The sequence below is a fragment of the Felis catus genome, chromosome A3, assembly GCF_018350175.1.
Source record: "Felis catus isolate Fca126 chromosome A3, F.catus_Fca126_mat1.0, whole genome shotgun sequence".
Taxonomy (NCBI): Eukaryota; Metazoa; Chordata; class Mammalia; order Carnivora; family Felidae; genus Felis; species Felis catus.
In genome coordinates this window covers 41,863,496-41,889,873 of record NC_058370.1, presented here as the reverse complement: position 1 = coordinate 41,889,873, position 26,378 = coordinate 41,863,496, and the positions used below count along the sequence as shown (strand labels likewise).

At 40.4% G+C, this 26,378-nt stretch overlaps 1 protein-coding gene across 10 annotated transcripts in view; it reads left to right on the top strand.

Moving 5' to 3' along the window:
• Positions 1 to 26,378, top strand: part of KIF16B (kinesin family member 16B) — a 288,745-nt gene that overhangs the window by 36,588 nt on the left and 225,779 nt on the right. For 2 of the 10 annotated variants that reach the window (XM_045053906.1, XM_045053901.1), the window contains exons 1-10: positions 1,446 to 1,872; positions 2,189 to 2,258; positions 4,874 to 4,987; positions 10,942 to 11,058; positions 13,360 to 13,457; positions 14,238 to 14,347; positions 16,967 to 17,109; positions 18,590 to 18,758; positions 18,939 to 19,070; positions 20,030 to 20,205. In XM_045053906.1, the coding sequence (XP_044909841.1) occupies positions 1,652 to 1,872; positions 2,189 to 2,258; positions 4,874 to 4,987; positions 10,942 to 11,058; positions 13,360 to 13,457; positions 14,238 to 14,347; positions 16,967 to 17,109; positions 18,590 to 18,758; positions 18,939 to 19,070; positions 20,030 to 20,205 (1,350 nt within the window). In that variant the 5' untranslated portion in view covers positions 1,446 to 1,651. Of the gene's footprint in view, positions 1 to 1,429; positions 1,873 to 2,188; positions 2,259 to 4,873; positions 4,988 to 10,941; positions 11,059 to 13,359; positions 13,458 to 14,237; positions 14,348 to 16,966; positions 17,110 to 18,589; positions 18,759 to 18,938; positions 19,071 to 20,029; positions 20,206 to 26,378 lie in introns of those variants that run through there. The other 8 variants (XR_006595389.1, XR_006595390.1, XR_006595392.1 and 5 more) reach the window with 7 other exon arrangements.

The following is a 26,378-nucleotide window of genomic DNA, read 5'->3' as shown; positions in this document are numbered from 1 at the left end:
AGGGAAGTCAAAGCAAAAATGAACTATTGGGACCTCATCAAAATACAAAGCTTTTGCACAGCGAAGAAAACAATGAGCAAAACTAAAAGGCAACTGACGGAATGGGAGAAGATATCTGCAAACGACATATCAGATAAAGAAAGGGTTAGTATCCAAAATCAATAGAGAATTTATCAAACTTAACACCCCAAAAACAAATAATCCAGTGAAGAAATGGGCAAAAGACATGAATAGACACTTCTCCAAAGAAGACATCCAGATGACCAACCGATACATGAAAAATGCTCAACATCTCTCATCATCAGGGAAACACAAATCAAAACCACCATGAGATACCACCTCACACCTGTCAGAATGGCTAACATTAACTACTCAGGCAACCACAGATGTTAGCAAGGATACAGAGAAAGGGGCACCCTTTTGCATTATTGGTGGGAATGCAAACTGTGCAGCCACTCTGGAAAACTGTATGGAGGTTCCTCAAAAAACTAAAAATAGAACGACCCTACAACCCAGCAGTTGCACTACTTGGTATTTATCCAAGGGATACAGGTGTGCTGTTTCGAAGGGGCACATGCACCCAATGTTTATAGCAGCACTATCAACAATAGCCAAAGTATGGAAAGAGCCCAAATGTCCATCAATGGATGAATGGATAAAGAAGATGTGGCACATATATGCAATGGAGTATTACTCAGCAATCAAAAAGAATGAAATCTTGCCATTTGCAACTATGTGGATGGAACTACAGGGTATTATGCTAAGTGAAATTAGAGAAAGACAAACATCATATCACTTCACTCATATGAGGACTTTAAGATACAAAACAGATGAACGTAAGGGAAGGGAAGCAAAAATAATATAAAAACACGAGGGGGACAAAACATAAGAGACTCCTAAATATAAAGAACAAACAGAGGGTTGCTGGAGGGGTTGTGGGAGGGGGGATGGCTAAATGGGTAAGGGGCATTAAGGAATCTACTCCTGAAATCATTGTTGCACCATATGCTAACTAACTTGGATGTAAATTAAAAAATAATGTTATTAATTAAAAATAAATTATTAATTAAAACAAATTATTAATTAAAAATTAATGAAAATTAATTAAAATAATAAATTATTAATTAAATGTCACACTGCGGTATGCCAGTTCACTTGCTTCAGCTTACTTTTATGTTTTAGGTCACTTTATTTTTATTTTTTATTTTGAGAGAGAGAGAGAGAGAGCGCATGCACATGTGGAAGGGGTAGAGAAAGAAGGAGAGAGAGAATCCAAAGCAGGCTCTATCCTGTCAGCTCAGAGCCTGATGCAGGGCTCAATCCCATGAGATCATGACCTGAGCTGAAATCAAGAGTCAGATGTTCAACTGACTGAGCCACCCAGGCACCCCTTTTATTTTTATTTTAATTTAATTTTGTTTTTTGACATGGAACACATGACCTGGACTTCAGCTGCACTAAAACACTGATCTGTTTTAGGTCATTAAAAAGTAATCTTGTTTTATTTTCTTGTAATTCTAGCATCCTAGGTATACTTTTCTCCACTTTGCATTCCCCTCTTAACAATACATCCTGGCTCCCATTCCCTAACAGTTGATAGAGACCTTCCTCATGCCTTTTTCAGTAACCGACCACTCCATTGTGTAGATACATGGTTATTTATGCTCCAGAACTGTTCTCAGGAGTCCTGTGGACTTCCAGTTCTGCTGTTTTCCAGGCACTGCAGTTTCTGAATGTATACGGAAAGAAGGCGGGAGGAGGTGGCAGTGCCCTGGCTGCTTCTAGAAGCAGCACCTGTTTGCGACCATTCATACCAGTTTTCTGCTTGGTTCTCCTCTTGGGTGGAGGGGAGAAGGTGTCTTTTATAACCAGGTAGGTGGGGCTGCTTTTTTCATGAGTCACACAGCCCTCCATAGTTTCTGTCATTTAATTTACACTCCTCTTGGCTGGCAGTTAGGGATTCTTCCAGGTTTTGAGAACACATTATTTGTCAGTCTTAAGTTTTTTGATGGTGGCATCTGTTTTGTGTGTCTTTGTGTTTGTATTAGTAAAGATTTAGGAGGAGTGGTGTCACAGATTGTGCTTCAGATGCCATTTAAAAACAAACCCCCATATGTAAAAAGTAAATAAAACAAATGTTTTAAAAACAATCTTTTCTCTCCTAACTAGTACTGAATTTGTGTTGCAGGGAAAAGGACTTGGAAGCCAAATTCATTATTCAAATGGAGAAAAGCAAAACAACAATCACAAACTTAAAGGCAAGTAGCAACCTGGCCACGCTCCACGAGCCTCCATGTTTGTTTTATTGTCAAAATGATTTCTGGGTAAATAAAACACATCTGCCATTTCCTTACCCCTCCTTCTCAGTTCAGCTAGCCACGTCAACTTGTACTTGTCTAGGGCTCAGTCATGAAGTGAAGGGCTATGTTTTATCTCTTCTCCCTCCCCCTAGTTTTATTTGATCTCAGAACCTTCAAGCTGTAGCCTTGGTGTGCAAACTCACAGATTTAGCCCCGACTACACAATGTTATCCTGTATGCTGTGCTAGATTCTTAGCCTGGCATCTAGCTGCATTTTGTGAATCATTAAGTAACTGTTGGCCCTAGATTTGTTTCCATTCTTTTTTTTCTTTTTAAGTTTATTTATTTATTTTGAGAGAGAGAGAGCATGAGCAGGGGAGGTGCAGAGAGAGGGAGAGAGAGACAATCCCAAGCAGGCTCTGCACTGTCAGCGTGGAGCCTGCCATGGGGCTCGAACTCACAAACCGTGAGATCATGACCTGAGCCAAAACTAAGAGTTGGATATGACCAACTGATCCACCCAGGTGCCCCTCTTTCAATTCTTAATGAAAATAATCATGTTTTTAAACTTGGCAAGGGGAACTTACATTATTATTAAAAATTCAGGGAACGAAAGATTTAAAAACATGGATTTTTGTTTGTTTGTTTGTTTTTTTCTGTAAAAGTCGAGGCGCATCTGGGTGGCTCAGTTGGTTAAGCGTCCTGACTTCGGCTCAGGTCATGATCTCACGGTTCGTGGGTTTGAGCCCCACGTCAGGCTCTGTGCTGACAGCTCAGAGCCTGGAGCCTGCTTTGGACTCTGTGTCTCCCTTTCTCTGCCCCACCCCTGCTCACACTCTGTCTCTGTCTCTCAAAAATAAATAAACATTAAAAAAAAATAAAAAGAGTTTCGAAAAAGTTGGAAAAACCCAGAATTTTCTAGGATGGCATATTTCTTCCTTTTGCACTTAAAATATCCTATTTTTTCCTTTGGTCAGTGAATTTGTTAAGAATTGTGAATACTTTTCACTTGGTGGGAGATATGAGTGTAAAATTAATAATAGTAAATCACGTGCTTGGTGGACTCTGCCCCTTTGTCCTCCCAAATTTGTCATTAACTTACAGGTTGGGGTTTTGGAGGCCTGCTGCTCCATGGCCAAGTGCAGATCAATCTCTAGTTGGATTTCTGTTAATTTGTGGCTCAAGGGACTAGATACTTTGGAATCTCAAAGTAGTCTACTTGATCTCCAGTGATAGAAGCTGGGGAATGCTCCTCTCTTCCAATTGGGCCATGCTCTAGATAATTTGATAGGCTTTCTTTGAGGCTCCGTGTCCCTTTGCCCCAGGCATTCTTCAGTGGAATGTCTTTCTTTCTCCTCTGAGCACAATCCTGGTACCTTCTAGCTCTGTCTGGCCCCACCTGGCTTGCCCTCCTTTGACCTCCCACATCTACTTGTATTTCTGCCTCTCATCACTTGACCATCACCTCCTGTTAGTTACCTTTGCTTTGCTTCATGTATCTGTCTGCTCACCATGCTTTGGTACAAGTTTAATCTTTAAAAATTTATATTTACTGGAACAGAGCAAAGAGACCCTTGGCTTTGGATGCTTCTCTTCTTTGTGCATTGTGGAATCTATTCTCCTTGATTGTTCTGGTGCCTTTTGAGTTTTACAAACATTTCCTCGTCCTATTTAACAAAAACAGATGTCCAGATTTTTAACATTTTAATAAGAACCGTAGAAATTGTGTATTTATAGAGTCTGAATTATATTGGAAAATATGATGCTCATTAAATTTTTTCAGCATGTGTCCAGGGAACTGTGTAAAGCATTGGTGGCTTATGATGATTTTTAACCATGGTTTTTGGCTCAATTTAGGTATATAGCAAGGTAGACAAGATACATGCAAATATCTGCAGTAAACTCAGAATATGTCCTGGGAGAATCTAGCCTCTTGGAGGTGGGAGCAATTACTTCTGGTTGTAGTGCCCAAGGGAAGCTTCATGGGAGAGGAAGCATCCCACCTGGAGTTTACAGTGGGGCCACAAAGCTGCACAACTCTAGGGGGCTCTAGTCACATCACCATCTATGTGAATGGCACCCCTTGGAGTTCTGTAGACCCTGACTCTGTTGGTTTTGGTTGGAGGGAACAGTAAAAAGAATTGAAGTCAGGAAAGAAATAAGAGTCTGGCCAGAGTGTTGGCTTCATATAAGATAATCATAATAAGAAGTCCAGAAAAGAAGCCTTGGGTCATATCATAGCCTGGATTGCTGGGAGGAATTTAGGATCTCTCTCTCTCTCTCTCTCTCTCTCTCTCTCTCTCTCTCTCTCTCTCTCTCCCTCTCTCCCTCTCTCCCTCCCTCCCTCCCTCCCTCCCTCCCACCTCATCCTTCCCCTCCCCTCCCTTCCTTCCAACCTTACCCCCTCCTACCCTGTCTCTCTCCCTATGTATTTAGGAGGGTGTTCAGGAGGAATTAAATGCTTTTTTAGTCAAGTGATCATTATACATTTTTAATGGATTTTTCTTTTTCTTGAATTGGATAGATCATTTAGCTAGCAATGCTCTTTACATTATTATCACAATCCTGTCTAGATACCAGAAGGAGGGACTGGGGACTCAGGAAGAGAACGGACGAAGACCTTCACCTATGACTTCTCTTTTTATTCTGCTGATACGAAAAGTCCAGATTATGTCTCACAAGAGATGGTATGATATTTTCATAATCTTTATTTTGATTTATTTCCATATTGACGAAAAAAATGCCCATCCTAAAACTCTATAAAACATCTTGCTGATTTTTTCTCAATATAATTTATGTAAAATCTACCTCTGCTAACTTAGCTTTGTTACATAGCACCATTAAGCCTGAGAAGAATTCAGTCCCCCAAAAATTGATTTTGTTTTTCACTTCTAAGCATGATGATCATAACTTCCCCCCCACCCTCCCACCCCCAAACTTGGAAAGGACTACCGTTTTGAAGGAGCTGTGCAAGTAAAGCATTTGGGGAACGCCGTTTGTATATTGCTAAGCCCAGCAAATAAGCCGCTCAGCTCTGAGTCCTGCTGTGATGCAGGGCTCTGGAAGTTAGATTTCAGACCAAAGCCCCACTTCCTGTGGACCATTTTAGGATTCTCGAAAGAAGGGTTCTAGAAGGAATGGGCATTTTGTTCAGAATTTTTCTAGAATCTAGAATGTAGCTGTAATTTGTCCAAGAAACCGGTGCTATAGGGTTTTATGGTCTAAAATGTGGATGTGACATGGCATAGAAGAACAGACTCGGAGATCCTCCTAGGAGACCATTGCATATTGATGCTGCATGTGTGCAGACTAAGGGGATTTCCCTGGGTGGGACCAGTTGGGTGTTTAAACAGAGCAGAGGTATGGGGAAGCATCGGTACAAGGGGAGGAATATGGGCTTCTTCCTGGCTTCTTAACAGCTTCTTCAGATATATTGCTTTAGGACTGCATGTGTTACAACTAAGATAAGAATTCTTGTCTTGCCTACCCTGAGTTATAATCCACGCGGTGGCATCTTAAAGTGGTATTATTGTCTAGTTGCTTGCAACTTCGTGTGTCCATGTTCCAGAACCACTGCATTGACTAGAGCATGTTAAAAATGCAAAATCTGTACCAATTCCAGACCCCACTGAGCCAAACTGCATTTTTTTAGCAGATTTGCACACCTCGACATTGGAGAACTTAGCATTGGTTAAGCACATGGTTTGTGGAAGAGGTAGGCTTACAGAGGCAATGTAAATGTTGGAGTTAAGATAGACAACTTAGAGAAATTATTCAAAGGAGAAGGTTGGAGTGTTTGTATCCAGAATGTGTGGGTTCAGCCTCAGGGCAAAAATTGAAAGGATGACAGCAATAAGATTGAGAGCCATAAAGAACGATTAGCTGCCTGGGATGAAAGAGGGGCCAGGAACTAATGTTGCTTGAGTTTGTGTTGGTGTCTGAAACTCTGCTTCGCACTCATGTACTTGTCTCACTTCATTCTCAGAAGGCCAGATTTCACTTTAGCTCCGTTTTTCTTTGTCGAAGAGACTCTGAGCTTAAATAATGTGCTCAAGTCCATACACCTAATGGACTTAATAGTAGCCGAGATGAGATCCTGGGGCTGATGTGTAGGGCAGGGGAGATGCCACTGGAGGGTCTTCAGGGCATAAGGTTGGTTTGTTCTAAATGACAGATGAATAGGGCAGCCTTATTGATGAATAAATGAGTGAGGAGTGTTAACAAAATTCAACCGAGTAAATTTGAAAATCAAATTGGCTTTATTCATCGATTCATGAATCCTGCAGCATCCCATTCAGCAAGTAGAAAGGAGCTTTGAAGAGCTGTACAAGGTGGAAGGATTTTATAGGCAGAAACAGGGTGGGACAAGTAGCACAAGAAAAGATTGTTTCAGGCAAGGTCATCTTCCCTTAGGCAGAAGAGTAGAGGGTGTTGTTTAGGTGGATCACCTCATCTTCCTCTGGGGGATGGAGAGGGCCCGTGTGGGAGATGACCTCATTGGTGCTGATCAGAAAATTCCTGACCGACCAGTTGAGACTGCATATCTGGGGGAGGTTGAAACTGCAGTTAGGTTAGGTATTGAACCCCAGTTTGGTGACTTGGCCTAGCATAAGTGACTCCATTTTGGGCCTGTGGTTTTCTGTTTCACAGCAGCGCAGATAACTTTGCTGTTGAGGTAACTGGATTGGTCAACATTGGCAGCTAGGAGTCTGGTGAGGAATAGAATGTTATAGATACTGGAATCCAGATTTGGGCTTTAATACAGGAATAAAAATGAAGTGGCTGGTGTGAGGGAATTTGTTCAGGGAAAAGCCAATTCATTCCACAGTCTTCAGAATGTCCTCAAGAGATGATGGATGAAGAGCCAGGAAGGTTTCCATGTCTAACTTACACAGCAAACGGTTGGATTTTCCTCCTTATTTAACCTGAATTTGAGGCCTTTTGGGGACAGAGGGCTGTGGTGAGGGAAAGTCCATGGGGGGAGGAGCAGAGCAGTGTGTGACAGCAGGACCTGGCACACTGGAGACGCTTGGTAAACATTTGCTGACTGACAGAAGTCGTTTACAGATGGTGGTTAATTTATGGGAACAGATGACATTTCCTGGTTCTACAAGAGTCAAGATCAGGGAAAGAGTAACAAGTTTAGCTCTTTTGGAAGTTAAATATAAATGCTCAGAGTTTAAGAATAGTTTTAGTTTGTGCAAAGCTTCTGATAGGGATAATTTCCATGCTTCGAGTGATGGGTAGCATCTCTTCTCAGGTGTTTTGCGTTTTTCGACTATATAAATAACCTGAGATTGTTCCACTAAATTACAAAACTGAAAAAGCGTGGTGATGTATTAGTACATACAGTACTACTTTCTAGCAGAAGCACATGTTAATAAAATCAGCATAGATACAGGAAAATACCTATTTTTTTGAAACTCTATTAAAGAGAAGGGTAATCTTCCCTCACCCCTAATGTTAAAAATAGCTTCAACTTTGATTACTGATTAAAGTTTTCATGCTGTCATCTCTGGCCCAGGATTTGAGCTGTCAGGTTGTAGCCCTGCATTAATGGGAAGATGCAAGCTTAGCATGATGTTGGTCTTCTCTTCCTCCTCCTTTTTATCCTTCTCATCTGGATAGAGGGGCATCTTGAGGAAATATATCATGCCTATTACTAGAGTTCAACCTAAGTTTCCCTTACTGTTAAATAGCAAGTAAGATGACCAGTAATATTTCTTCCTTACAAATTAATTTTAGATTTGGAAAAAAAAAATCATTGGACAATTTAAGTCTGTATTCACATAAATTAAAGACCATTAAATAAGGTCTGATTTTCTTAATGGTTCTTCAAAACTCCAAAGGGAGGCTTTGATCTCCTTGATTCAACCCTGGAGAAACTTGAAACCTAAAATCTCCCAGTTGACAAGCTGAATGGGTGAGTCTTTTGTTTTAACAGTGCCCTCTTGTGGGCAGTTCCCCTCAGTTGAGGCCCTGGGATGCCTTGGATCGCACTGGAAATCCACTTGAAAATCTGTGCTCAGATATACAGCTATTTGGGTCACCTGGCCAGGTGAGGATCTCAGCCGGATTTTGATGCCAGTCTCCAGTGCCAGTCGAGGAGGGGAGAGCTCGGTCTCATAATGCAGCCACTCCCTCTCCACTTTGGTTTGATATTGGTGCTAAACAGGTCCTTCCTGGGAGCTGCACTGGGGTAGCCTGTTTTCCTTGCCAAGAACCCCAAAGATGTGGACAGTGTCCCGCAGCTTCTCTGGGTCCTGGGACAACTTTGGGTGGGTTACTTGAAGCTGAGACTGAGCCCGGCCTGGGTCTCGGTGCATCCAGACCTGCGTATTCTAGGCCTGTTTTGCAGTCATGTTCACCAGCACCAGGACCCTCCTCCTCCTGTTCCAGGCCCCCAGATCTGTTGGAGAAATCCAGCTGAGTTGGCTTTCTGGAGAAATAGGTAATAGTAAAATGGTGTGTGGGATTTTTTTATAAACATTTTTTTTTAATGTTTATTTCTGAGACAGAGAGAGTGCAGGAGAGTGTGAGCAGGGGAGGGGCAGAGAGGGAGGGAGACAGAAGATCCAAAGCAGGCTCCACGCTGACCTCAGAGAGCCCTATGCGAGGTTTGAACTCACCAAATGTGAGATCATGACGTAGCCAAAACTTGACACTTAACCGACTGAGCCACATAGGCAGCCTGGTGGGTGGGATTTTTAATCCTGGGAAAGAATTTTATTTTGAAAACGTTGGGGTTTGGTTTAAATATATTTTCAATGAGTTTGTTTTAGCCTCAGACAAAGGTATTACAGAAGATCCTTTTTTTATTCTTTGAGAACTTTATGGAAGGCTGTACTTCCTATCCAGTGGCACCCCATGATAGGGTAAAAATGATGTATGATTTTTATTTTTTGCTTAAAGAGAATTGAAGAAATATTTAGAGTTTTTCCTCATGTTCCATATGCCATGGTGAAAACTGATTTTAGACAGGTCGTCTGGAGCCCTGAGCGTCCCTGGGATTCCTGGCTTCTGCCTCTTCATGGTTTGTGGGAGGAGGTCCTTTCAGGGAGGACTGGGGCCTCATGCTTGATGTTGAGGGTGTGGGAAGAGGACACTGAAGGGTTTAGCACAGGCTTTGGGGTCAGAAATACCCAGGTGCAAATCCCATCTCTGCCACTCACTGTGTATGTTCACTCATCTCACTTCTCCCGCTGAAAAATGGATCTAAGTGATGCTTACTCACCCTGTAGAATTTTATGAGGACCAATATGCGAACTCCTTGTGACCTGCTATTACCATTGAGAGTTGAATAAGTCATCAGAATTTGAGAATAGGACTAGAAAATATCCACTCTTAGAGCTGAAATGGATACAAATTAACAGTATGAATGAGACTGGTCATTTTGGAAGTGACTCAATTGAAATGATAGTTTGGAAATCTTTGACCGAGAAACTGAGGGAAAAAAGCAAGATGGCGGCAAGATGGTACCTGAAGAAAGCTGAAGTCCGGTTGACTGTGTTTATATTTTGTCCTTGGATGATAAGCTGTGTTAGTAGCAGGGATAGCTCCTCAGGGAGCTGAGGTTGAGGGGCCTAGTGTTTATCAGCCTTGTCTAAGGATGGGTGTTCTGGCTGCAGGGCTTAGAACCCTGAAGGGGAGATGATGGGTCTCAAGTTCAGCTGATTCAGCGTCACTCACACAGACTAAACATTCCTGAGGGGTTAATGAGGCTCCCACCTTGGACTGTGGTGACGCCACAAAACAGTGCCTCACTTTTTCCTGGCTCTAAGAACCCGATCATGCTTCCTCTCTGACAGGGGAAAGGGGCAATGTGAAGGCTTGTGGGGTTTGGGCAGCTTTGGTTGGTCCCCTTCCCAACTGGGTGTACTCAGGATGGCCACACATGTCGATTGGCCTCACTGACATCAGTTGTCTGGGCGAAGTATTTGTCCTTCAGCCTGTTTCATTTCCCAGAGTGTCCCACTGCAGCTGAGTGGTGCATCAGACACGGTCTCAGGCCAGTGTAGGCACAGCCCCAGACCTCACACAGCTCCTGTCCCTGCCTTCTCCATCCGAGGCCAATATTCAAATAGGAGAAAGCATCTGGACTCTAACTCAGGGGAGCCCGGCCTTCCCGGCCTCATTCACACCCACCCATCACTCAACCTTCTGAGACTTATTTTGATGAATAGCCGGACTCTTCAAATGACAGTATTGATTTGGCATGCTTTGAGCAATAACTTCTGGCTGCAGTGATTTTTAGGTTTTGAATATTTAGCTTCTGGAAGCTCTGATAGAATGCATAACTTTGTAAGTTTATTTAATTCTGAAATGGTAAATCATCATGCTTTAAAAGCATCTTTGCTTCTTAGACATAACTGTCATTTTGCCTTGCTTACATTCAGGAATTTTTTGTTAAGTAGGAAAAAGGATGGGGTTGCTCTTTTCTTCCTTAAAAAGTTTCCTTTTGATTAAAAACTGAGGTACATACATACTCTGTTGTTGATAGTTGTGCGAAGATTTTATTTATGTGGCATAATACTTGCAAGACGAAAGTAGCATTCAAGAATATTTGTCAACATTAAAGGGGTTCTTATTAAAATCTATGGTAATTGTGTCTTTTGTGTTTTTTTTTTTTTCCTGCTTTCAGGTTTTCAACACCCTCGGCACAGATGTCGTGAAGTCTGCATTTGAAGGTTATAATGCTTGTGTCTTTGCATATGGGCAAACTGGATCGGGAAAGTCATACACTATGATGGGAAATTCTGTACGTTGTTTTACACTGTGGGAAGAAAATTTCTTATTATCTCTCTTTGGACTGATAGAATTATCTCTTTTATCTACTTGGTCTGTACTAACTTGCTTTTCATGTTCTGATCATTCTTTAGCAATAAGATAAAACTCAGTAATAAGTTGGACTAAATTTCCTTTGAGAGATTTTAAATTAGAAATAGTTTTAAGTTTATAAGCATGAATAATGGATGCAAGTCTCAGTTCATTTTCCGTTTTTAAAGGCTTTATAATCTTATCAAAAAAGTATGCTGGGCCCACAAGTAATTTATTCTTCTTTTCTGCCAACACAACAGTTTGAATAAAATTACTGAACTCTGTTCTTTTTAAAATTATTCAAAACATATTTTCCCCAAGAAAAATGTAAAAAAAAAAAAAAAAGAAAATCTAACTCTCTGGTGGGAAGGTACTACACAACTCCAGCATATACATCAAAAGAGAATTATGTAGTTTGTATGGAGTCTATGTAATTACAGAGTATGTAGAGTTTAGTAGTTATGCTGTATAAACTAACAGACATTAAAGTTATACTTACCCCAAAATATGGAAAAGTAAAAGCTATACATTATTGCAGGAACTTTATCTCGTTCTGTGTTTTCTCCAGATCTAGGTAGTGTTTGTGTGTTCTACTTATGTCCCAGTAAAAACTCTCTTCACTGCCTGTCAGACCTGTGGCCAGTTCTAGATGTGGAGGTGCGAGCAGAGGGTCACAGGGCTTCCTGCTGGCAGGCACATGGTGTCTTTAGTGCTGCAAGTTTGGTGGCTCATGGAAGGTAGTGGTAGTGCGTTCCTGAAGGAGGGTGGGTCTTTCCAGATGAAAGTATTTGAGTGCCTGTGACCTGGCTTCTTAAATTCAGCCTTTTCCTTTATGGAAGTAGATGGATGCTGTCTTGTGAATCCTCAATGCTGAACAGAATGGAAGAATAAATAGGAGAGTAAACAGTTAGGGTCAGGAGTTTCACATTTCCTTTTATCATTACTTCTCCCTTCCGAGTTTCCCACTGTGCCTTTACAAAAAAAAAAAAAAAAAAAAAAAAGAAAAGAGAAAACCTTCTCTAAAAAAAATGAAATTTACATGTTGATTTGTTAGTAGCTATTTTACTTAAGTTAAACATTCATAAAGTACTCCTAAATTACACATGTTTTTCTCTGACCTTTCGGTTGAGTAGTGTTTGGGTCTTCCTTTTTATTTTGTTTTTTAAAGGAAGAACAAAAAATATGGTGAAAAGCCCAGTTTTCCTTGATAAGAATTGGTACCAACTTAATGGTATAAGGGAAAAAAATCTCTTAAAGCTGTAAAGATAATTCTTTTTTTTTTTTAATTTTCTTTTAATATTTATTTATTTTTGAGAGAGAGAGAGACAGAGCATGGGCAGGGGAGGGGCAGAGAGAGAGGGAGATACAGAATCCGAAGCAGGCTCCAGGCTCTGAGCAGTCAGCACAGAGCCTGATGTGGGGCTCGAACTCACAAACCCACAAACCGTGAGATCATGACCTGAGCTGAAGTCGGATGATCAACTGACTGAGCCATCCAGGCGCCCCACTAATTCTTTTATTTTTTTGCTGGGGTTGGGGGAATGTTGGGTGAAGGTAGAGAGGGTCTTTGGAGGGAAACACTGAAGCTCTGAAGTTTTGGTTTCCTGGCAAGAATACTTGGCTTCATCTTTAGCATTGTTCTGAGGTTTGTCGCTTGTTAATGCTGGCTGAAATATGAATATTCCTGAAGATGCCCACATTGTATAAGTAATATGATGTTATTAAAATCTGTCTAGGAAGGCCAGTGTAGGGATTAGTGTATCAAAGGAGGGATACACTACATGTTTTAATGTGGTCCTGTCACCTAAATTTTAAGACTTACCAGCTACTTTGAGTGCTTACGAAGATTTCATTGGTATTTTTCTTTTCTGCCCAGCATATATTTCACCTTCTTTGGTCATTTGACCTTGTGAGCTTTTCCACATTTATTCTACAGCTGTAGACCATCTTGTTTAAAAGTTAAGGAATAGATCTGTTTTCAAGCCAGGATTCAACTGATTAACAGCTGATAGCTGTACATTACCCTAGACCCAGCATGTAGAAGCTAGAAAGCTTCATCCTTTCATTTCAGAGGATGGGAAGCAGTCCCGAGGGGGTAGATGGTGTGTCAGGGGCCTGCAGTGGTAGGCCTGGGGTTGACATGCAGGCCCCTTGAGTCTGAATCCACTCTGGCAAATTGCAGATTCAGCCATCAGTTGCTTTTATTTCAAGTGACAGCTGTGACATTCCTCTTCTACTGCAGGGCGATTCTGGCTTAATACCTCGGATTTGTGAAGGGCTCTTCAGTCAAATAAATGAAACCACCAGATGGGATGAAGCATCTTTTCGAACTGAAGTCAGGTAGGGCCCGTGGCCTGAGTAACTGAATGTGTGAGCTTGGTTGTAGCTTCTCTCTAGGCTCGAGCACTAGATAAAAGATAAGGCCTGCGGATTCCTGAAGGGAGAGGCTGCCTTTTCCCCTCCTGTACTATCGGAGCTGGAAGTAAAGCTTAAAACAAGTCTGTTTTCAGTGACTTTCTTGGGTGCAATTTGGATTAGGATTTGGGAGGCTGGCAAAAAAAAAAAAAAAAAAATCCCTCTAGGTCAGAAACTCTAACCTAGGATGTTTATCTGAAAGAGAGCGAGCTTTCGACTTAGAAGTGTGTATCCCATTCACTTGCCTTATTCTTTTAGCTAAATAAGGTTTGTGTTATTCTTTGTGTTGGTAGGATCACTGTACACCTAATCTTAAAATAAATCTGGATGGATGAGGAGTCTTTTTTCTCCTTGAAATAAAACCTTTGTGGGGAACCAGTCTCATCATTGGGTTTGAGGACAGACATGGCGATCAGAAGTCTTTATGGCTGGCCCAACCTCTCAGTGGCTGTGTAGCCTTGAACAGTTGTTTAAAACACTCTACGCCTCCACTATGTAGCCTGTAAAATGGGGATAATAGCAGTACCTACTTGTGGACTGTTGTAGGGATTAAATGAAGTAATCCACTTAAAGTGCTAAGCATGGTACCTGATAGATATATGGTTACTGTCTATAAAGGTATGTTGCGGCTGTTATTGTTGTCGTTTTGTTGTTATTACTGTCTGAAATTATTTCACTGAATTCAATCCTGTTTAAAATTTTTAGCTACTTAGAAATTTATAATGAACGTGTGCGAGATCTGCTTAGGCGGAAGTCATCCAAAACCTTCAATTTAAGAGTCCGAGAGCATCCAAAAGAAGGACCTTATGTGGAGGGTAAGAGCAAGTATCTCACAGCTCTGTTCTTCTTGGGAATTTCCGTAACAACAGTAGTTTCAGGGGGAAATGTGAGATAATGGCGATATGCAAAAGATTTATCTTTGTCATTTTATTATAGCAAAGATGACATGTGTCGTCACTACAGTTATCACTAGTAAGAATTTATACTTCATTGAGCATTCACTGATTTTGTGGGCTTGCCAATAGATTTCCTCTGGCTTCCAGAATAAGAACTCTCTGGAAACTTGTTTTTCTGTTCTCAGGCAAGATAACCAACCCTGTAGGCTGCCTCTTTAAGTGGCATTGTGTCTTAGCGGTATATTTTTACTGACCTTAATGGTGGCTTATGACTGTATGGAGATTATAAGACCTCTCACCTTGAGAGAAGAGCGTTGACAGAGTTTCCTGTGCTGCGGTCCTTGGCATTTGTATTGTGACACACTAGCTGCGTCACAGACACTTGTGAGGAACGTCACAAGTAATGGTGGCTGGCCCCTGCTAATTATTTATGAATAGGCTGGCTCCTTTCAACTAACTGGCATAGGCGTTGAGTTGTGGCTGGCCTATAGGAATCACAGACATGTGCTTTCCTGTGGCTGTTGTCCTGCATCTGTGTCTTGTTGGAGGCAAGGCTGAGAACTGGTCATGGGCTTAAAGGTGTTCCTGTTTTGGTTGTCTTTTTCACCTGGTGACATCAGGTGTATTAACAGGCCCCATCTGCATTTTATTAAATTTCCAATGAAAATTTTGCCTTTTATGCCCCAAGTAAGGTGCATAACTATGTATTTGTTTTGTGGAGCGTAGAATAGCTATTATTGTTAATAGCTTTTAGGCTAACTGTGCCTTCGTGCTTCCCTTTAATTGTCTTATCAGATGTTAAAACATATTATAAAGCTGGCTTATGAGGAGACAGAATAATCAGACAGAGGAAAACATCCAGAATATGATGTAGATACTTATGGGGATTTCGTTTCTAATAAATCTGATGTTCAAACATTGGACAAATATTGGTTGTTAAGCTGTCTGGGAGGAAAAAAAAGTAAATTGGCATCAGAACTCAGCTTTTGTACCAGGATAAATGGCAAATGGAACACATATTTTAATATTGAAAGTGACTACTTTCAATAGCCAATAAAATGGCTACAAGAAACTGTGGGTTAATTTTTTCTTTCAGAAATTTGCAGAAAGGAAGTCTTTTAAAAATTTACTTAAAACCTAGAAACCATAAACTAAGTGTTAAATTTGAAATGGTAAAAAACAAACAAACAGAACAGAATAAAAATTTGGCAGAAATACAGTCAGCAAGGTAAAAAGACAACTTGAAAAGTAGGAAAAATCTTTTCCATCCAAGTTCCAGACAAAGGACTAATTTCCCAATAATAAAGAGATTCCATAACCCAATAACAACAGACTCAACAACCAAGTAGATAAATGAACAAAAGATGTGAATAGACTTCACAGAAATGGGAATATGGATGATTTTTAAATGAAGGAAAGTATGCTTAGCCTCACTCATAATCAGAGAAAAGCAAAATAAAAAAGTCTTCAGGATACCATTTCTTACCTATCCCTGGCAGATGTAAGTAAGCCTAAGACAGTGTTGGGCGATAGACAGTCTCATCTATTGCTGCTGCTGGGTGTAAATTGCCTTCTATGGAGCATGGTGTTTGCAATATCCACCAAAATTTCAAATGTGCTTTGATCCAGAACTTCTGCCTCTTAAGAATTTTTTTTTGTGCAGAAATATTCACACATATCTGAAAAGACCTATGTACAAGATTATTTGTATCGGCGTGACTTGTAATTGCGAATAGAATGTAAACAACATCTATAGTTTCAACAGGAGACTGGTTAAAATTGGTTATGGTGCATGCATGCAGTTGAACACTTTGCAGTCATACAAATGAGTGAAGAATCACATTAACTGATACAGAATATTCTTCAGTATATTATTACATAGAAAAAAGCAGGATACAAATGGAATTACACACACACACACACACACACACACACACACACACACACACACCCGTGTATGTAATTGCTTTCATATCTATGGGTTATTTTTAGAAGAGTATGGAAAAACTAATTACATTGGGTTGTCTGACACAGGGAAGTGAGAAGTGGGTTTAGGATGGGTGGTGGGAAACCCTTTACACAGTATATCTTTCATAGCTTTTGATTTTAGAAACATATGAATGTTCCCAGAAAATGAATGACATGTTTTTTAAAGGATTAAAAAAAATGCTCTCGGGTTTTGCACGAAGCTAGTGTTTACGTTTCCCTTGCTATAACTAATGCTCATGAGGTCGATGATGATAGCTAATGTTTATCATAAATACCCTATGTGATAGGTACACATTATCAGAGGTGACTGGGGCTCAGCGAGGTTAAGTGACTTGTGCATAACCATGTAAGTCCACTGGTAAGCAGCAGAGTAGGACTTGATCCCCGAGTCTGTGTTATAAACTGGCACACCATAGGAACAAGCAAGATCTTTAAACAAGTCAGCAAATTTGTACAGTTGTGTGTTATTTCCTAGGGGTAAATTTCTTATTCTGTTTATTGTATATTAGGGAGATTTCTTCAGCCCCCCGCCCTCTGCTTTTTTCCCAGATTTATCCAAACATTTAGTACAGAATTACGGTGATGTGGAAGAACTCATGGATGCAGGAAATATCAACCGAACCACAGCAGCGACTGGGATGAACGACGTCAGTAGCAGGTCTCATGCCATCTTCACCATCAAGTTCACTCAGGTGAGGGCAGCTGGGGGGCCAGCTGGCTCCATCCTCGAGGTCTTTACTTGGTGATTAGCACCAGCTGAGGACCGATCATCGTTGAACCAGGAGCAGCAGCAGGCAAAGGTGACGGCCTGTCATCTCCTTGTTAATTAGAGACGAACATGTGTTGTGTGCAGTTTCTCCGTGGTTACAGGCACGGTCGTTTGAAATGTCCAGATGTGTACCCTCAAGAAATAGTTAGCAGGCTTCAGCCCTGTTCTAGACAGAAAAAACTTGCTTTTTGCATAATTAAGCAAAAGTTTTCAGTGTTGTGAGCTCTGTGGGAGATAATGGATTGCAAGTCAGACCAGCTGGAGGCCAAGGTGAGTAACTCATTGTGGTACATTATCGCTCCATGGCACTCGCCCCACAATGTTGATTATGATTATTTGAATGATATTAAAAGGCAACCAACCTTTTTAGGTACCAGTGTAAGAACTATTCTGATTACGAGGTGAGGTGTGTTGTGACTGTGTGTGGAATTACTGAAGGTAAATAGTTTAAGACCTAGGCCAGTAGAACAGATGAATGCAAACACGTAGGGTCCTCTCGGGACTTGAGCGTGTGTTAGGAGTTTGGGGATGTCCTGGCCTATGTTAGCCATTGAACATATCAGATACAAAAAATAGTATTTTATTCAGGAGGGGAATCCCAGAACCAAGAAAATAAAAAAATTCTCAAAAATCAGTCAGAACAACTCCTAATAAATGCTCCACATCTTTACCTTTTGTTACATCTTTGCTTATGATTTACTGTAGTTTTTTGGATTTTCTCCTTCTTTCTGGTTAATGTGAATTAGGATATGGCCACCTCTGGTTTCTAAGAGGCTTACACTTCTATCAAAATATGGTAATTTCTTTTTGGCATTTTGGCTCAGACTGTTAAATGTAGGTTAAAAGTCGTTGGGAAGGTAAGATTTTGGTAGAATCCAGAAGCAAGGAATACACTATTTAAGGTTTTCAGTGTTTTATAATTTGTGAAACAAGTTTTGACATTGAATAATGGTCAAATGGTCTTTTAATAACTGTCTACATTTATCGTATTTTGGAGAGCCATTGTGCTTGGAATGCTGAAGACTCTAGATGAGAACAAAACTACTTATTTACTTCTGTTTTCTTTATTGAGTGCCCACAGTGACTTGTGTCCTGTTCTACTACAGTCAGACTTAGTAAGCCTTTGTTGAGAATGACCGAGTGATTTGAGTAATGGAACAGGTATCTTCAGAAAGTTTAAGAATTACATATGGTAGACTTCTGGTGTATTCAGTTTCATTTGGAAGTTTCTATAACCAGTAAGAAGGCCAACGAAACAACAAAATTAAAAACAAAAAACAAAAAAACCCCAAACCCTACCCCAAGAGATCACAGTGAGAAGTGGAAAATAATTAGAATTTGTATCACAGACAACATCAGGGCTCTTTATACCTCTTCAATTCTGCTTTTATATTTTGCTACAGGCAAAATTTGATTCTGAAATGCCGTCTGAAACCGTGAGTAAGATCCACTTAGTCGATCTTGCTGGAAGTGAGCGAGCAGATGCCACCGGTGCCACTGGGGTCAGACTGAAGGAAGGGGGGAATATTAACAAATCCCTCGTGACTCTGGGAAATGTCATTTCTGCCTTAGGTGGGTTTCTGCTTGTCCCCGCCCCTCTTACTCTTCGTGGTACTGTATTAGCACAAAGCAATTATGTATAATGTTTGTGTTACAGTCTGAGAGGATAGCCTCAAGGTTTTCTGAAGCCAAATTAGAGAAAAAACTTTACTTTTTTTTTTTTTTTCTTCTTTTTCTTCTTCCTTCGTGCAGCCGATTTATCTCAGGACGCGGCAAACCCTCTTGTGAAGAAGAAACAAGTTTTCGTGCCTTACAGAGATTCTGTTTTGACTTGGCTGTTGAAAGATAGCCTTGGCGGGAACTCTAAAACCATCATGATCGCCAGTAAGAATTTCAAGTTCTTGTCCTCAGCATATAGTGTTTTATGTGAACTAACTGTAGATGTGTAAGTTTAAAGCATCTCATTAGGAAATAGTGCCTTTTTTTTTTAATCTTAAAATGATAATAGTTTTTCTATCTTGAAGAAAATCTGTGATCCCTGTCTACGCTATCATATTATTAACTCTCTTTCCTGTTTCCTAGTTAGATAAACTTGCCATGTGTTGTGCAAATGCTCCTGCATTTTCACTCACTGGAAGAAGTGTAACAGAAAAAGATGTACAAAGGGGAGACAGTTGCTTGGAAGAACTCAAAACCTTTTAACCCCACTTTCTTTTGCCTTTTCTCCTCTTCCCTTCTTGTCTCTGTGTCTCCCCCATTCCCCAGGCCATGCATTAATGGTAGAGAAAAGGGATCTAACCTAGGGTATGTACCCCAGATACAGGTAACTATCTAGTTACCTGAACCCTGAAGGCTGTGGTGGGGGATCAGGGGGGTGGTTAACCAAAGCTTTAGAGGAAAAGAATTCACTGATCTACTGACTCTTTTGAAAAGTAATAATGCCGTGGATTTTTGCAGGTGGTGGACTTTGCCGGAACTTTTAAAAGTATTTTAATTTCTATGTAGTATTGAGAAGTACAAATAGTCTTAAAATCTTCTTCCTATATTTTCAACAGAGAAAACTCCTTACTTAAAGCACGGTGGAAAGTCTCATATCTCATTTTAGAGTTGGTTAGATAGCTAGCTGATTCTAGACTTAAGAGGAGCAAAATGACATTTAATTTGGTATAGTGAGCACCTTTCCTATAAATCTTAGATAATTTTTAATATTCATTACCATGGCAATGAATATTTAGTCTATCCAATGACCCGGGGTTAATCTGACTTTTAAATTACAAACCAACTTTGTGTTAAATGAAACACGGAGTGCTGGATAAATTATTTTTTGAATTCATTCTTCACAGCCATTTCACCTGCTGATGTCAATTATGGAGAAACCCTAAGTACTCTTCGCTATGCAAATAGAGCCAAAAACATCATCAACAAGCCTACTATTAATGAGGACGCCAACGTCAAACTCATCCGTGAGCTGCGTGCTGAAATAGCCAGACTGAAAACGCTGCTTGCTCAAGGGAATCAGGTTGGGTTTTTCTGAGATTTATGGATAATTTTCTTTGAGTAATGACATCTATTTCTAGATCTTAATGAGACAATTATCGCACTCGTTGTATTGATTTGAGTAAATAAGTGCTAGGTAAAGCTTTGAATGAGTTAGCCAGTCTCCTTTACATTACCCTCTCCTTGGCCTTTGCATTCATTATGGGCTCTGTGTGTAAGATTTCATCCACGAAGCCTGAAATGATTAAGTATCTAATAGTTATCAATTATGGATGGAAATTTAGCATGCAATAGGATTAGCCGCATAATCTCCATTAGTGGAAGGAAATTGAGGTGCTTGCAGTAAGGTTTAAAATTCTACACATGCATTTTATGGTTTGAAAATGTACTTTGACAGAATGAAAGACTTGTTTGAAGACCTTTCTGAATCTATTTTGTATTGCCCATTACAGAGGTGGTTATGGTGATACAGTGACATGTGTGACACACCTGTAACTGGCTGAGATGATGTCCTTGAGGCCTTGCTTGACTATCCAAGTGGCTTCACCCCGGGATGTTTTGGGATTCCAGTGAAGGGCCTTTGTCCTTGTTTTTTCACAGTAAACTTGCTTATCTGTGTAGTGTGCACACAGAGTTACGTTCTTTTTTTTTTTTTTTTTTTTAATTTTTTTTTTCAACGTTTATTTATTTTTGGGACAGAGAGAGACAGAGCATGAATGGGGGAGGGGCAGAGAGAGAGGGAGACACAGAATCGGAAACAGGCTCCAGGCTCTGAGCCATCAGCCCAGAGCCTGACGCGGGGCTCGAACTCACGGACCGCGAGATTATGACCTGGCTGAAGTCGGATGCTTAACCGACTGCGCCACCCAGGCGCCCCCAGAGTTACGTTCTTTAATGAATAGTGTGACTTAGGTTCTGATGGGTATTAGATACTGTTATAAAGAAAGTCCACCCTTGAAAGACAATCAGGGATAGCTTTTTAAAATATTGGACTTAGATTTGACTTAGAAATAAACAAAGATACATTTCTTCCCATTTTCCTAACCCATACATGGATGTCTTAAATGTATTATTTGAAAAAAAAATGCTTTTCTTTAGATGCAGAGTGCCCTTTCTAGAGCAGCCTTTCATCTAGAAATGTATGGCCCTTGAAGCCCTTGACATACCATAAGTGGTTTGACCCATAAAACTATTGGCAGAATGAAAACCTCACTGAGTTTCCTGCATCCTGAAATGTACCTGACAGTTTATTCCCGTCCGATGGCAGACAGCATTTGAATAGGAATTCTTCATTGCACTTAAAAATATCTCCACACAGGGGCACCTGGGTGGCTCAGTCGGGTGGTTGAGCAACCGACTCTTGATTTCTGCTCAGGTCATGATCCCAGGATTGTGGGATCCAGCCCCACATCAGGCTCTGCACTGAGCGTGGAACCTGCTTAAGATTCTTTCTCTCTCCCTCTGCCCTTACCCCACTGGCGTGTGTTCTCTCTCTAAAAACAAAACAAAACAAAACAAAACAAAACAAAACAAAACAAAACATTCCACATATATTTTACTTTCTGATGTGGACCTTTCCTGTGTGTGAAGGCAAGTTGCCAGAATGAATAGTCCAGCTGTATATGATATTATCAGGCTCCCCTGACTTAGGACATGATAGTCATTTTAATTTGTATACCATGCTATTGGGATCTTTTTTTCTTTTCTTTTGTTGTTGTTTGTTTGTTTCTTAATTTTTGAGAGAGAGAGAGAGAGAGAGATAATGAGAATGAGTAGGGGAGGAGCAGAGAGAAAGGGAGACACAGAATCTGAAACAGGGCTCCAGGCTCTGAGCTGTCAGCACAGAGCCTGACGCGGGGCTCGAACTGAGGAATGGCAAGATCATGACCTAGGCTGAAGTCAGACGCTTAACCAACTAAGACACCCAGGCGCCCTGTGGGATCTTTTTTTCAGTGTCATAAAAATTTTATTTATCTAAAGTGAACACTTAAGGATGATTTGATAGGATCACCCACACTATTCTATGTGAAGGGAAGTATTTGGATGATTATTGGTGCGACTTGTTGTACTTAAAATGATTTACTAAGTTGCGGCAATGAAGGAAAAGAAAGATCAGCCTTTTTAAATGAACCTGAGGAAATCCTTGAAGGAAGCCTTATCATACAGACAGAAAAGTTTAATTTATTAAAAGTTTTCCATATTCTGTCTGAGGGATGTCTTGAGACGTATCGTGTGAGCCAGTTGCCTTTTATCTTCTTTTGTGACCGAGGGCTGCTGCTGTAATTGAAGGAGTATTTTTGTGGGTGAGGGTGAGGATGGAGGAGATAGTTAAGTCTATTTTAGAGCACACTGAAGATAAAATTCTTTGGTTAACTTCATACGTTATAATAAAAACAGGAGTCCAATTTAAAATAATTTATCACACTATGAAACTATAAATTGTTGTGGGACAGTACAGGCTTATCCTAAATTAATTAAATTTGTGATGCTCAGTAAAATAAGCAGGTGTTCTTAAGTACCCATTAAAAATCTCTGTATAATTTTTTTCTGGTAACATTGCTCTATTCCTACAGTATTCCAAATGCTGCCATGGTTCATTGAGATGGTTATTCAAATCAAAGTCCCATTATTTGGCTAAGGGCAACTAAATAAAAATCAACTCCTTTTAACAAGTTTTTGTATTTGCCAGTGCAAAATGTCAAATGCATCAGAATTTCAAAAGTACAAAGTAAATAAAGCACAAGAATATAACATGTATTTGTTTCTCCTACTACAGAGAAATACACAGATATGTGTAGTTGTTTGTATATATACATATATATGAACTCTGTATTTAAGAGTTATTTATGTACAGGGAGACTACATATTGTAAGTGTACAGATTATTGAATTTTCGCAAGCCAGATCCACCGATCTAACCTGCGCCCCTATCAAGGAACATAAATTACCAGCATCCTGGAAGACCCCCTTGATATTCCTTTTCCAGGTGCTACCTGCCATTTCTGTCAAGAGTAACTATTATCCTGACTTCTGAGGGCATAGATCAGGTTTTAGTGTTGCCTATTTTTGTTCTTTATGTAAATGGAATCATGTAGTATATACTCTTGGTCTCATTTCTTTCATTCAATGTCGTGTTTGTGAGATTGATCCATGGTGTTGCATGTAGTTGTAGATCCGTTCATTCTCACTGCTATATTGTATTCTGTCACACAAGTGTGTCCCAACTCATTTATCCGGTGTAATTTTGATGGGCATTTGGGGAGTTTCCTTTATGGGGCTATAAGTGCTGTTGCTGACTTTCTTCTGAGTGTCATTTAGCGAATGTACCGAAGCGTTTCTGTTAGGTTTATACTTAAGAGTGGAGTTGGTGGGTCGGAAGGTATACATATGCTCAGTTTTAGCCAGACAGTTTTTATAGTGCCTGTACTGGTTTACATCTACCATGAGCACACGAAAGTGCCCGATCTCACTGCTGCAGGCCCTTGTCCACACTGGGTTCTGTCCAGTTTTCATTGTGACCATCTGACGGATGCACTGTTATGTTACAGAAGGATTTAGTTTGCACTTCTCAGATGATCAATGAAGTTGAGTATTTTGATCACTTGTCCTTTCAAGTGTTCTCTTTTGTTATATTTAAAGCATGTTTTCAGAATTCTACTTTAAAGCTGACAGAGAGAACGTCTGTGAACTCTTTTTCTCTTGGATATATCTGGAGATGAGAAAATTAAACAATATAGAAATGAAATAAGCCAGAAAAGTCGGGAAGCAAAGGAGGACACTAAAATGGAAATAAGATGAATTCCTCATCTGTATAGCTGGAGTACAGAGAAACTTTAAATGATAGCTAGATAATAGAAATGTCATCATGTGCAAACTTTTAAGGCACATCTCCAGGAGGGTCACAGACGGAAACTGTTAAATGATATTTGTATGAATGAACACAGGCCTACTAGGTAATTCAGAGGGGAAAGGAAGAAGTACAAAAACAGCATTATGTTGTTTTTACATTTTATATATATTATGCATACCTTAAAAAAGCACTTTATGGGGCGCCTGGGTGGCTCAGTAGGTTGAAAGTCCGAGTCTTGATTTCAGCTCAGGTCATGATCTCAGGGTCATAGGATCTAGCCCTGGTTTGGGCTCTGTGCTGAGTGTGGAGCCTGCTTGAGATTCTCTCCCTCTCCCTCCCCCTTCCCTTCCCCCTCCCCCTCATTCATGTGCTCTTTCTCTAAAACAAACAAAAAAGCACTTTATTATAGCAAAGAGTGTAATTCATAATTAAAACCAAACATATCAACTTTTATAAAGAAAAAAACCCAAAAAACTATAGGAAATAGCAGGAGACAGAGCCAAACATATTTGCCACAGGGAGCTGTAATCCTCTGTCTCATTTCATGAGAGCTCACATAGATCAAGGTAAGGAAGGACGTAGCATATTTACATAACACCATGAAAATTTGCTCTAATCAGTACAAACCAGGAGAAATAGATCACCAACTTGTGCCACAAGTTTCCTTATTGTGAAAGGGCTTCTTTTTTTTTTTTTTTAATATTTTTATTTATTTTTGAGAGAGCAAGTGAGTGGGGGAGAGGCAGAGAGGAAGGGGGCAGAGGATCCAAAGCGGGCTCTGTGCTAATAGTGGTAAAGTCGATGCAGGGCTTGAACCCACAAACTGCGAGATCATGACCTGACACTCAAGACTGAGCCATCCAGGTGCCCCCAAAAGTGCTTCTATTAAAAAAAAAATAAGGAAAAGATCACAAGCTGACCGAAAAGTGAATAAAGAATATGAGCACAGTTCATAGGAAAAAGTTTCAAATGGTTTCTAAGTCTATGAAAAAATATTCAATGTCCCTTGAAATACGGTAAATGCAAATATTAAGAACAGTGAGATGAAAATATACGGATATGGATACATAGTCATTAAGCTGTGTATTTTGCTGCATGTAAATTATACCTCACATTTCTTAGAAAACCTATCAGATGGGCAAAGATCAAAATGCTTAATTGCAGAGTATATTGGCCCAGGTGGGAGGCGACAGGTGCTTATACATGTCGTTGGCGGAGTTGATGCTGCTGCAGTTGTGATGCCGTGTTACCATTGGTTTAACACATGAACTTCATCTGAGTATTATTTAGTCCCGAACGTCTTTCTTCTAAATGGACACCTTGCAAACAGTAATTTAATTGAAAATGGTTTAGTTTGACCAGATATTTCCTTTAAGAGGACTTAGGTGGGTTTACCAAAAGGCCTAGTGGTCATGATAGCCCGCCCACCCGCATGTGTTCAGTCGGTGATTATCTGCTGAGTTGACGATGTGGTAGGAATGTTTCAGCTTTGAGTATAGATGAAAAATCCCTATAGCGGAGTCGGTGAAATTAGCCATGTTATAAAGGGGTCACTAATTGCTGTGAAAATTGTCAGCCACATATAAACTGTGCAGGCATAATAAAGCCTGCCACCTGCATTTCTTCACTGGCAACTATTTGTCGAGTACCATCTGTGTGCAAGACGGCATGCTAGGTGCTGCAATAATGTGCTGTAGTAATGTGTTAGCAAAACTCCTTTTTTTCCGCTATGGATGAATTTCCTTTACTAGTGCTTATCTTGTTGGCTTTATTCTCCGTAATCTGGGTAACAGTGGGAGGCCATCTTTATCACCAGACAACATCTCTGATGATAAAAATGGCCCCTAATAGGAGAATTGCATCTGGATTAGGATGGACTATATATAAACTGTAAGTGTGGGTGGAAAGCCATAGGTTTGGGTTTCCCTGAGTGCAGTGACTCTTGTAACTGAGGATGTCTCTTGTGGACCCTAGAGGGTATGCCTGAACAAGAGATGCTGCCTCTGGCGGGGTGTGGGGCTTCTAGGCCAAGGTGAGCCCCCTAGGTGCGTGTTTCAATCTCAGTCCTTCGAGAGGGCTAAAGATGGTAGCTCCTGACAGCTGTGGGGACCATTACAGAGACTTCATGAGGACCTTGCTGTCCTGTCCATGTGGAGTGTGGCCCATGGTAATCTTGTCAGCCTGAAAGTTTAACTGAGCCAACGAAGACCACTTATGGCTGTTGCATTCATTTGAATAGAAATTGAAATGTAAATAATAATGAAAAAAAAATGCTACAGTCTCTGAGGAGGAGAAGTTGGCAGTTAAAAAAAAAAACCATACATATAAATGACTCACAAATTCCAT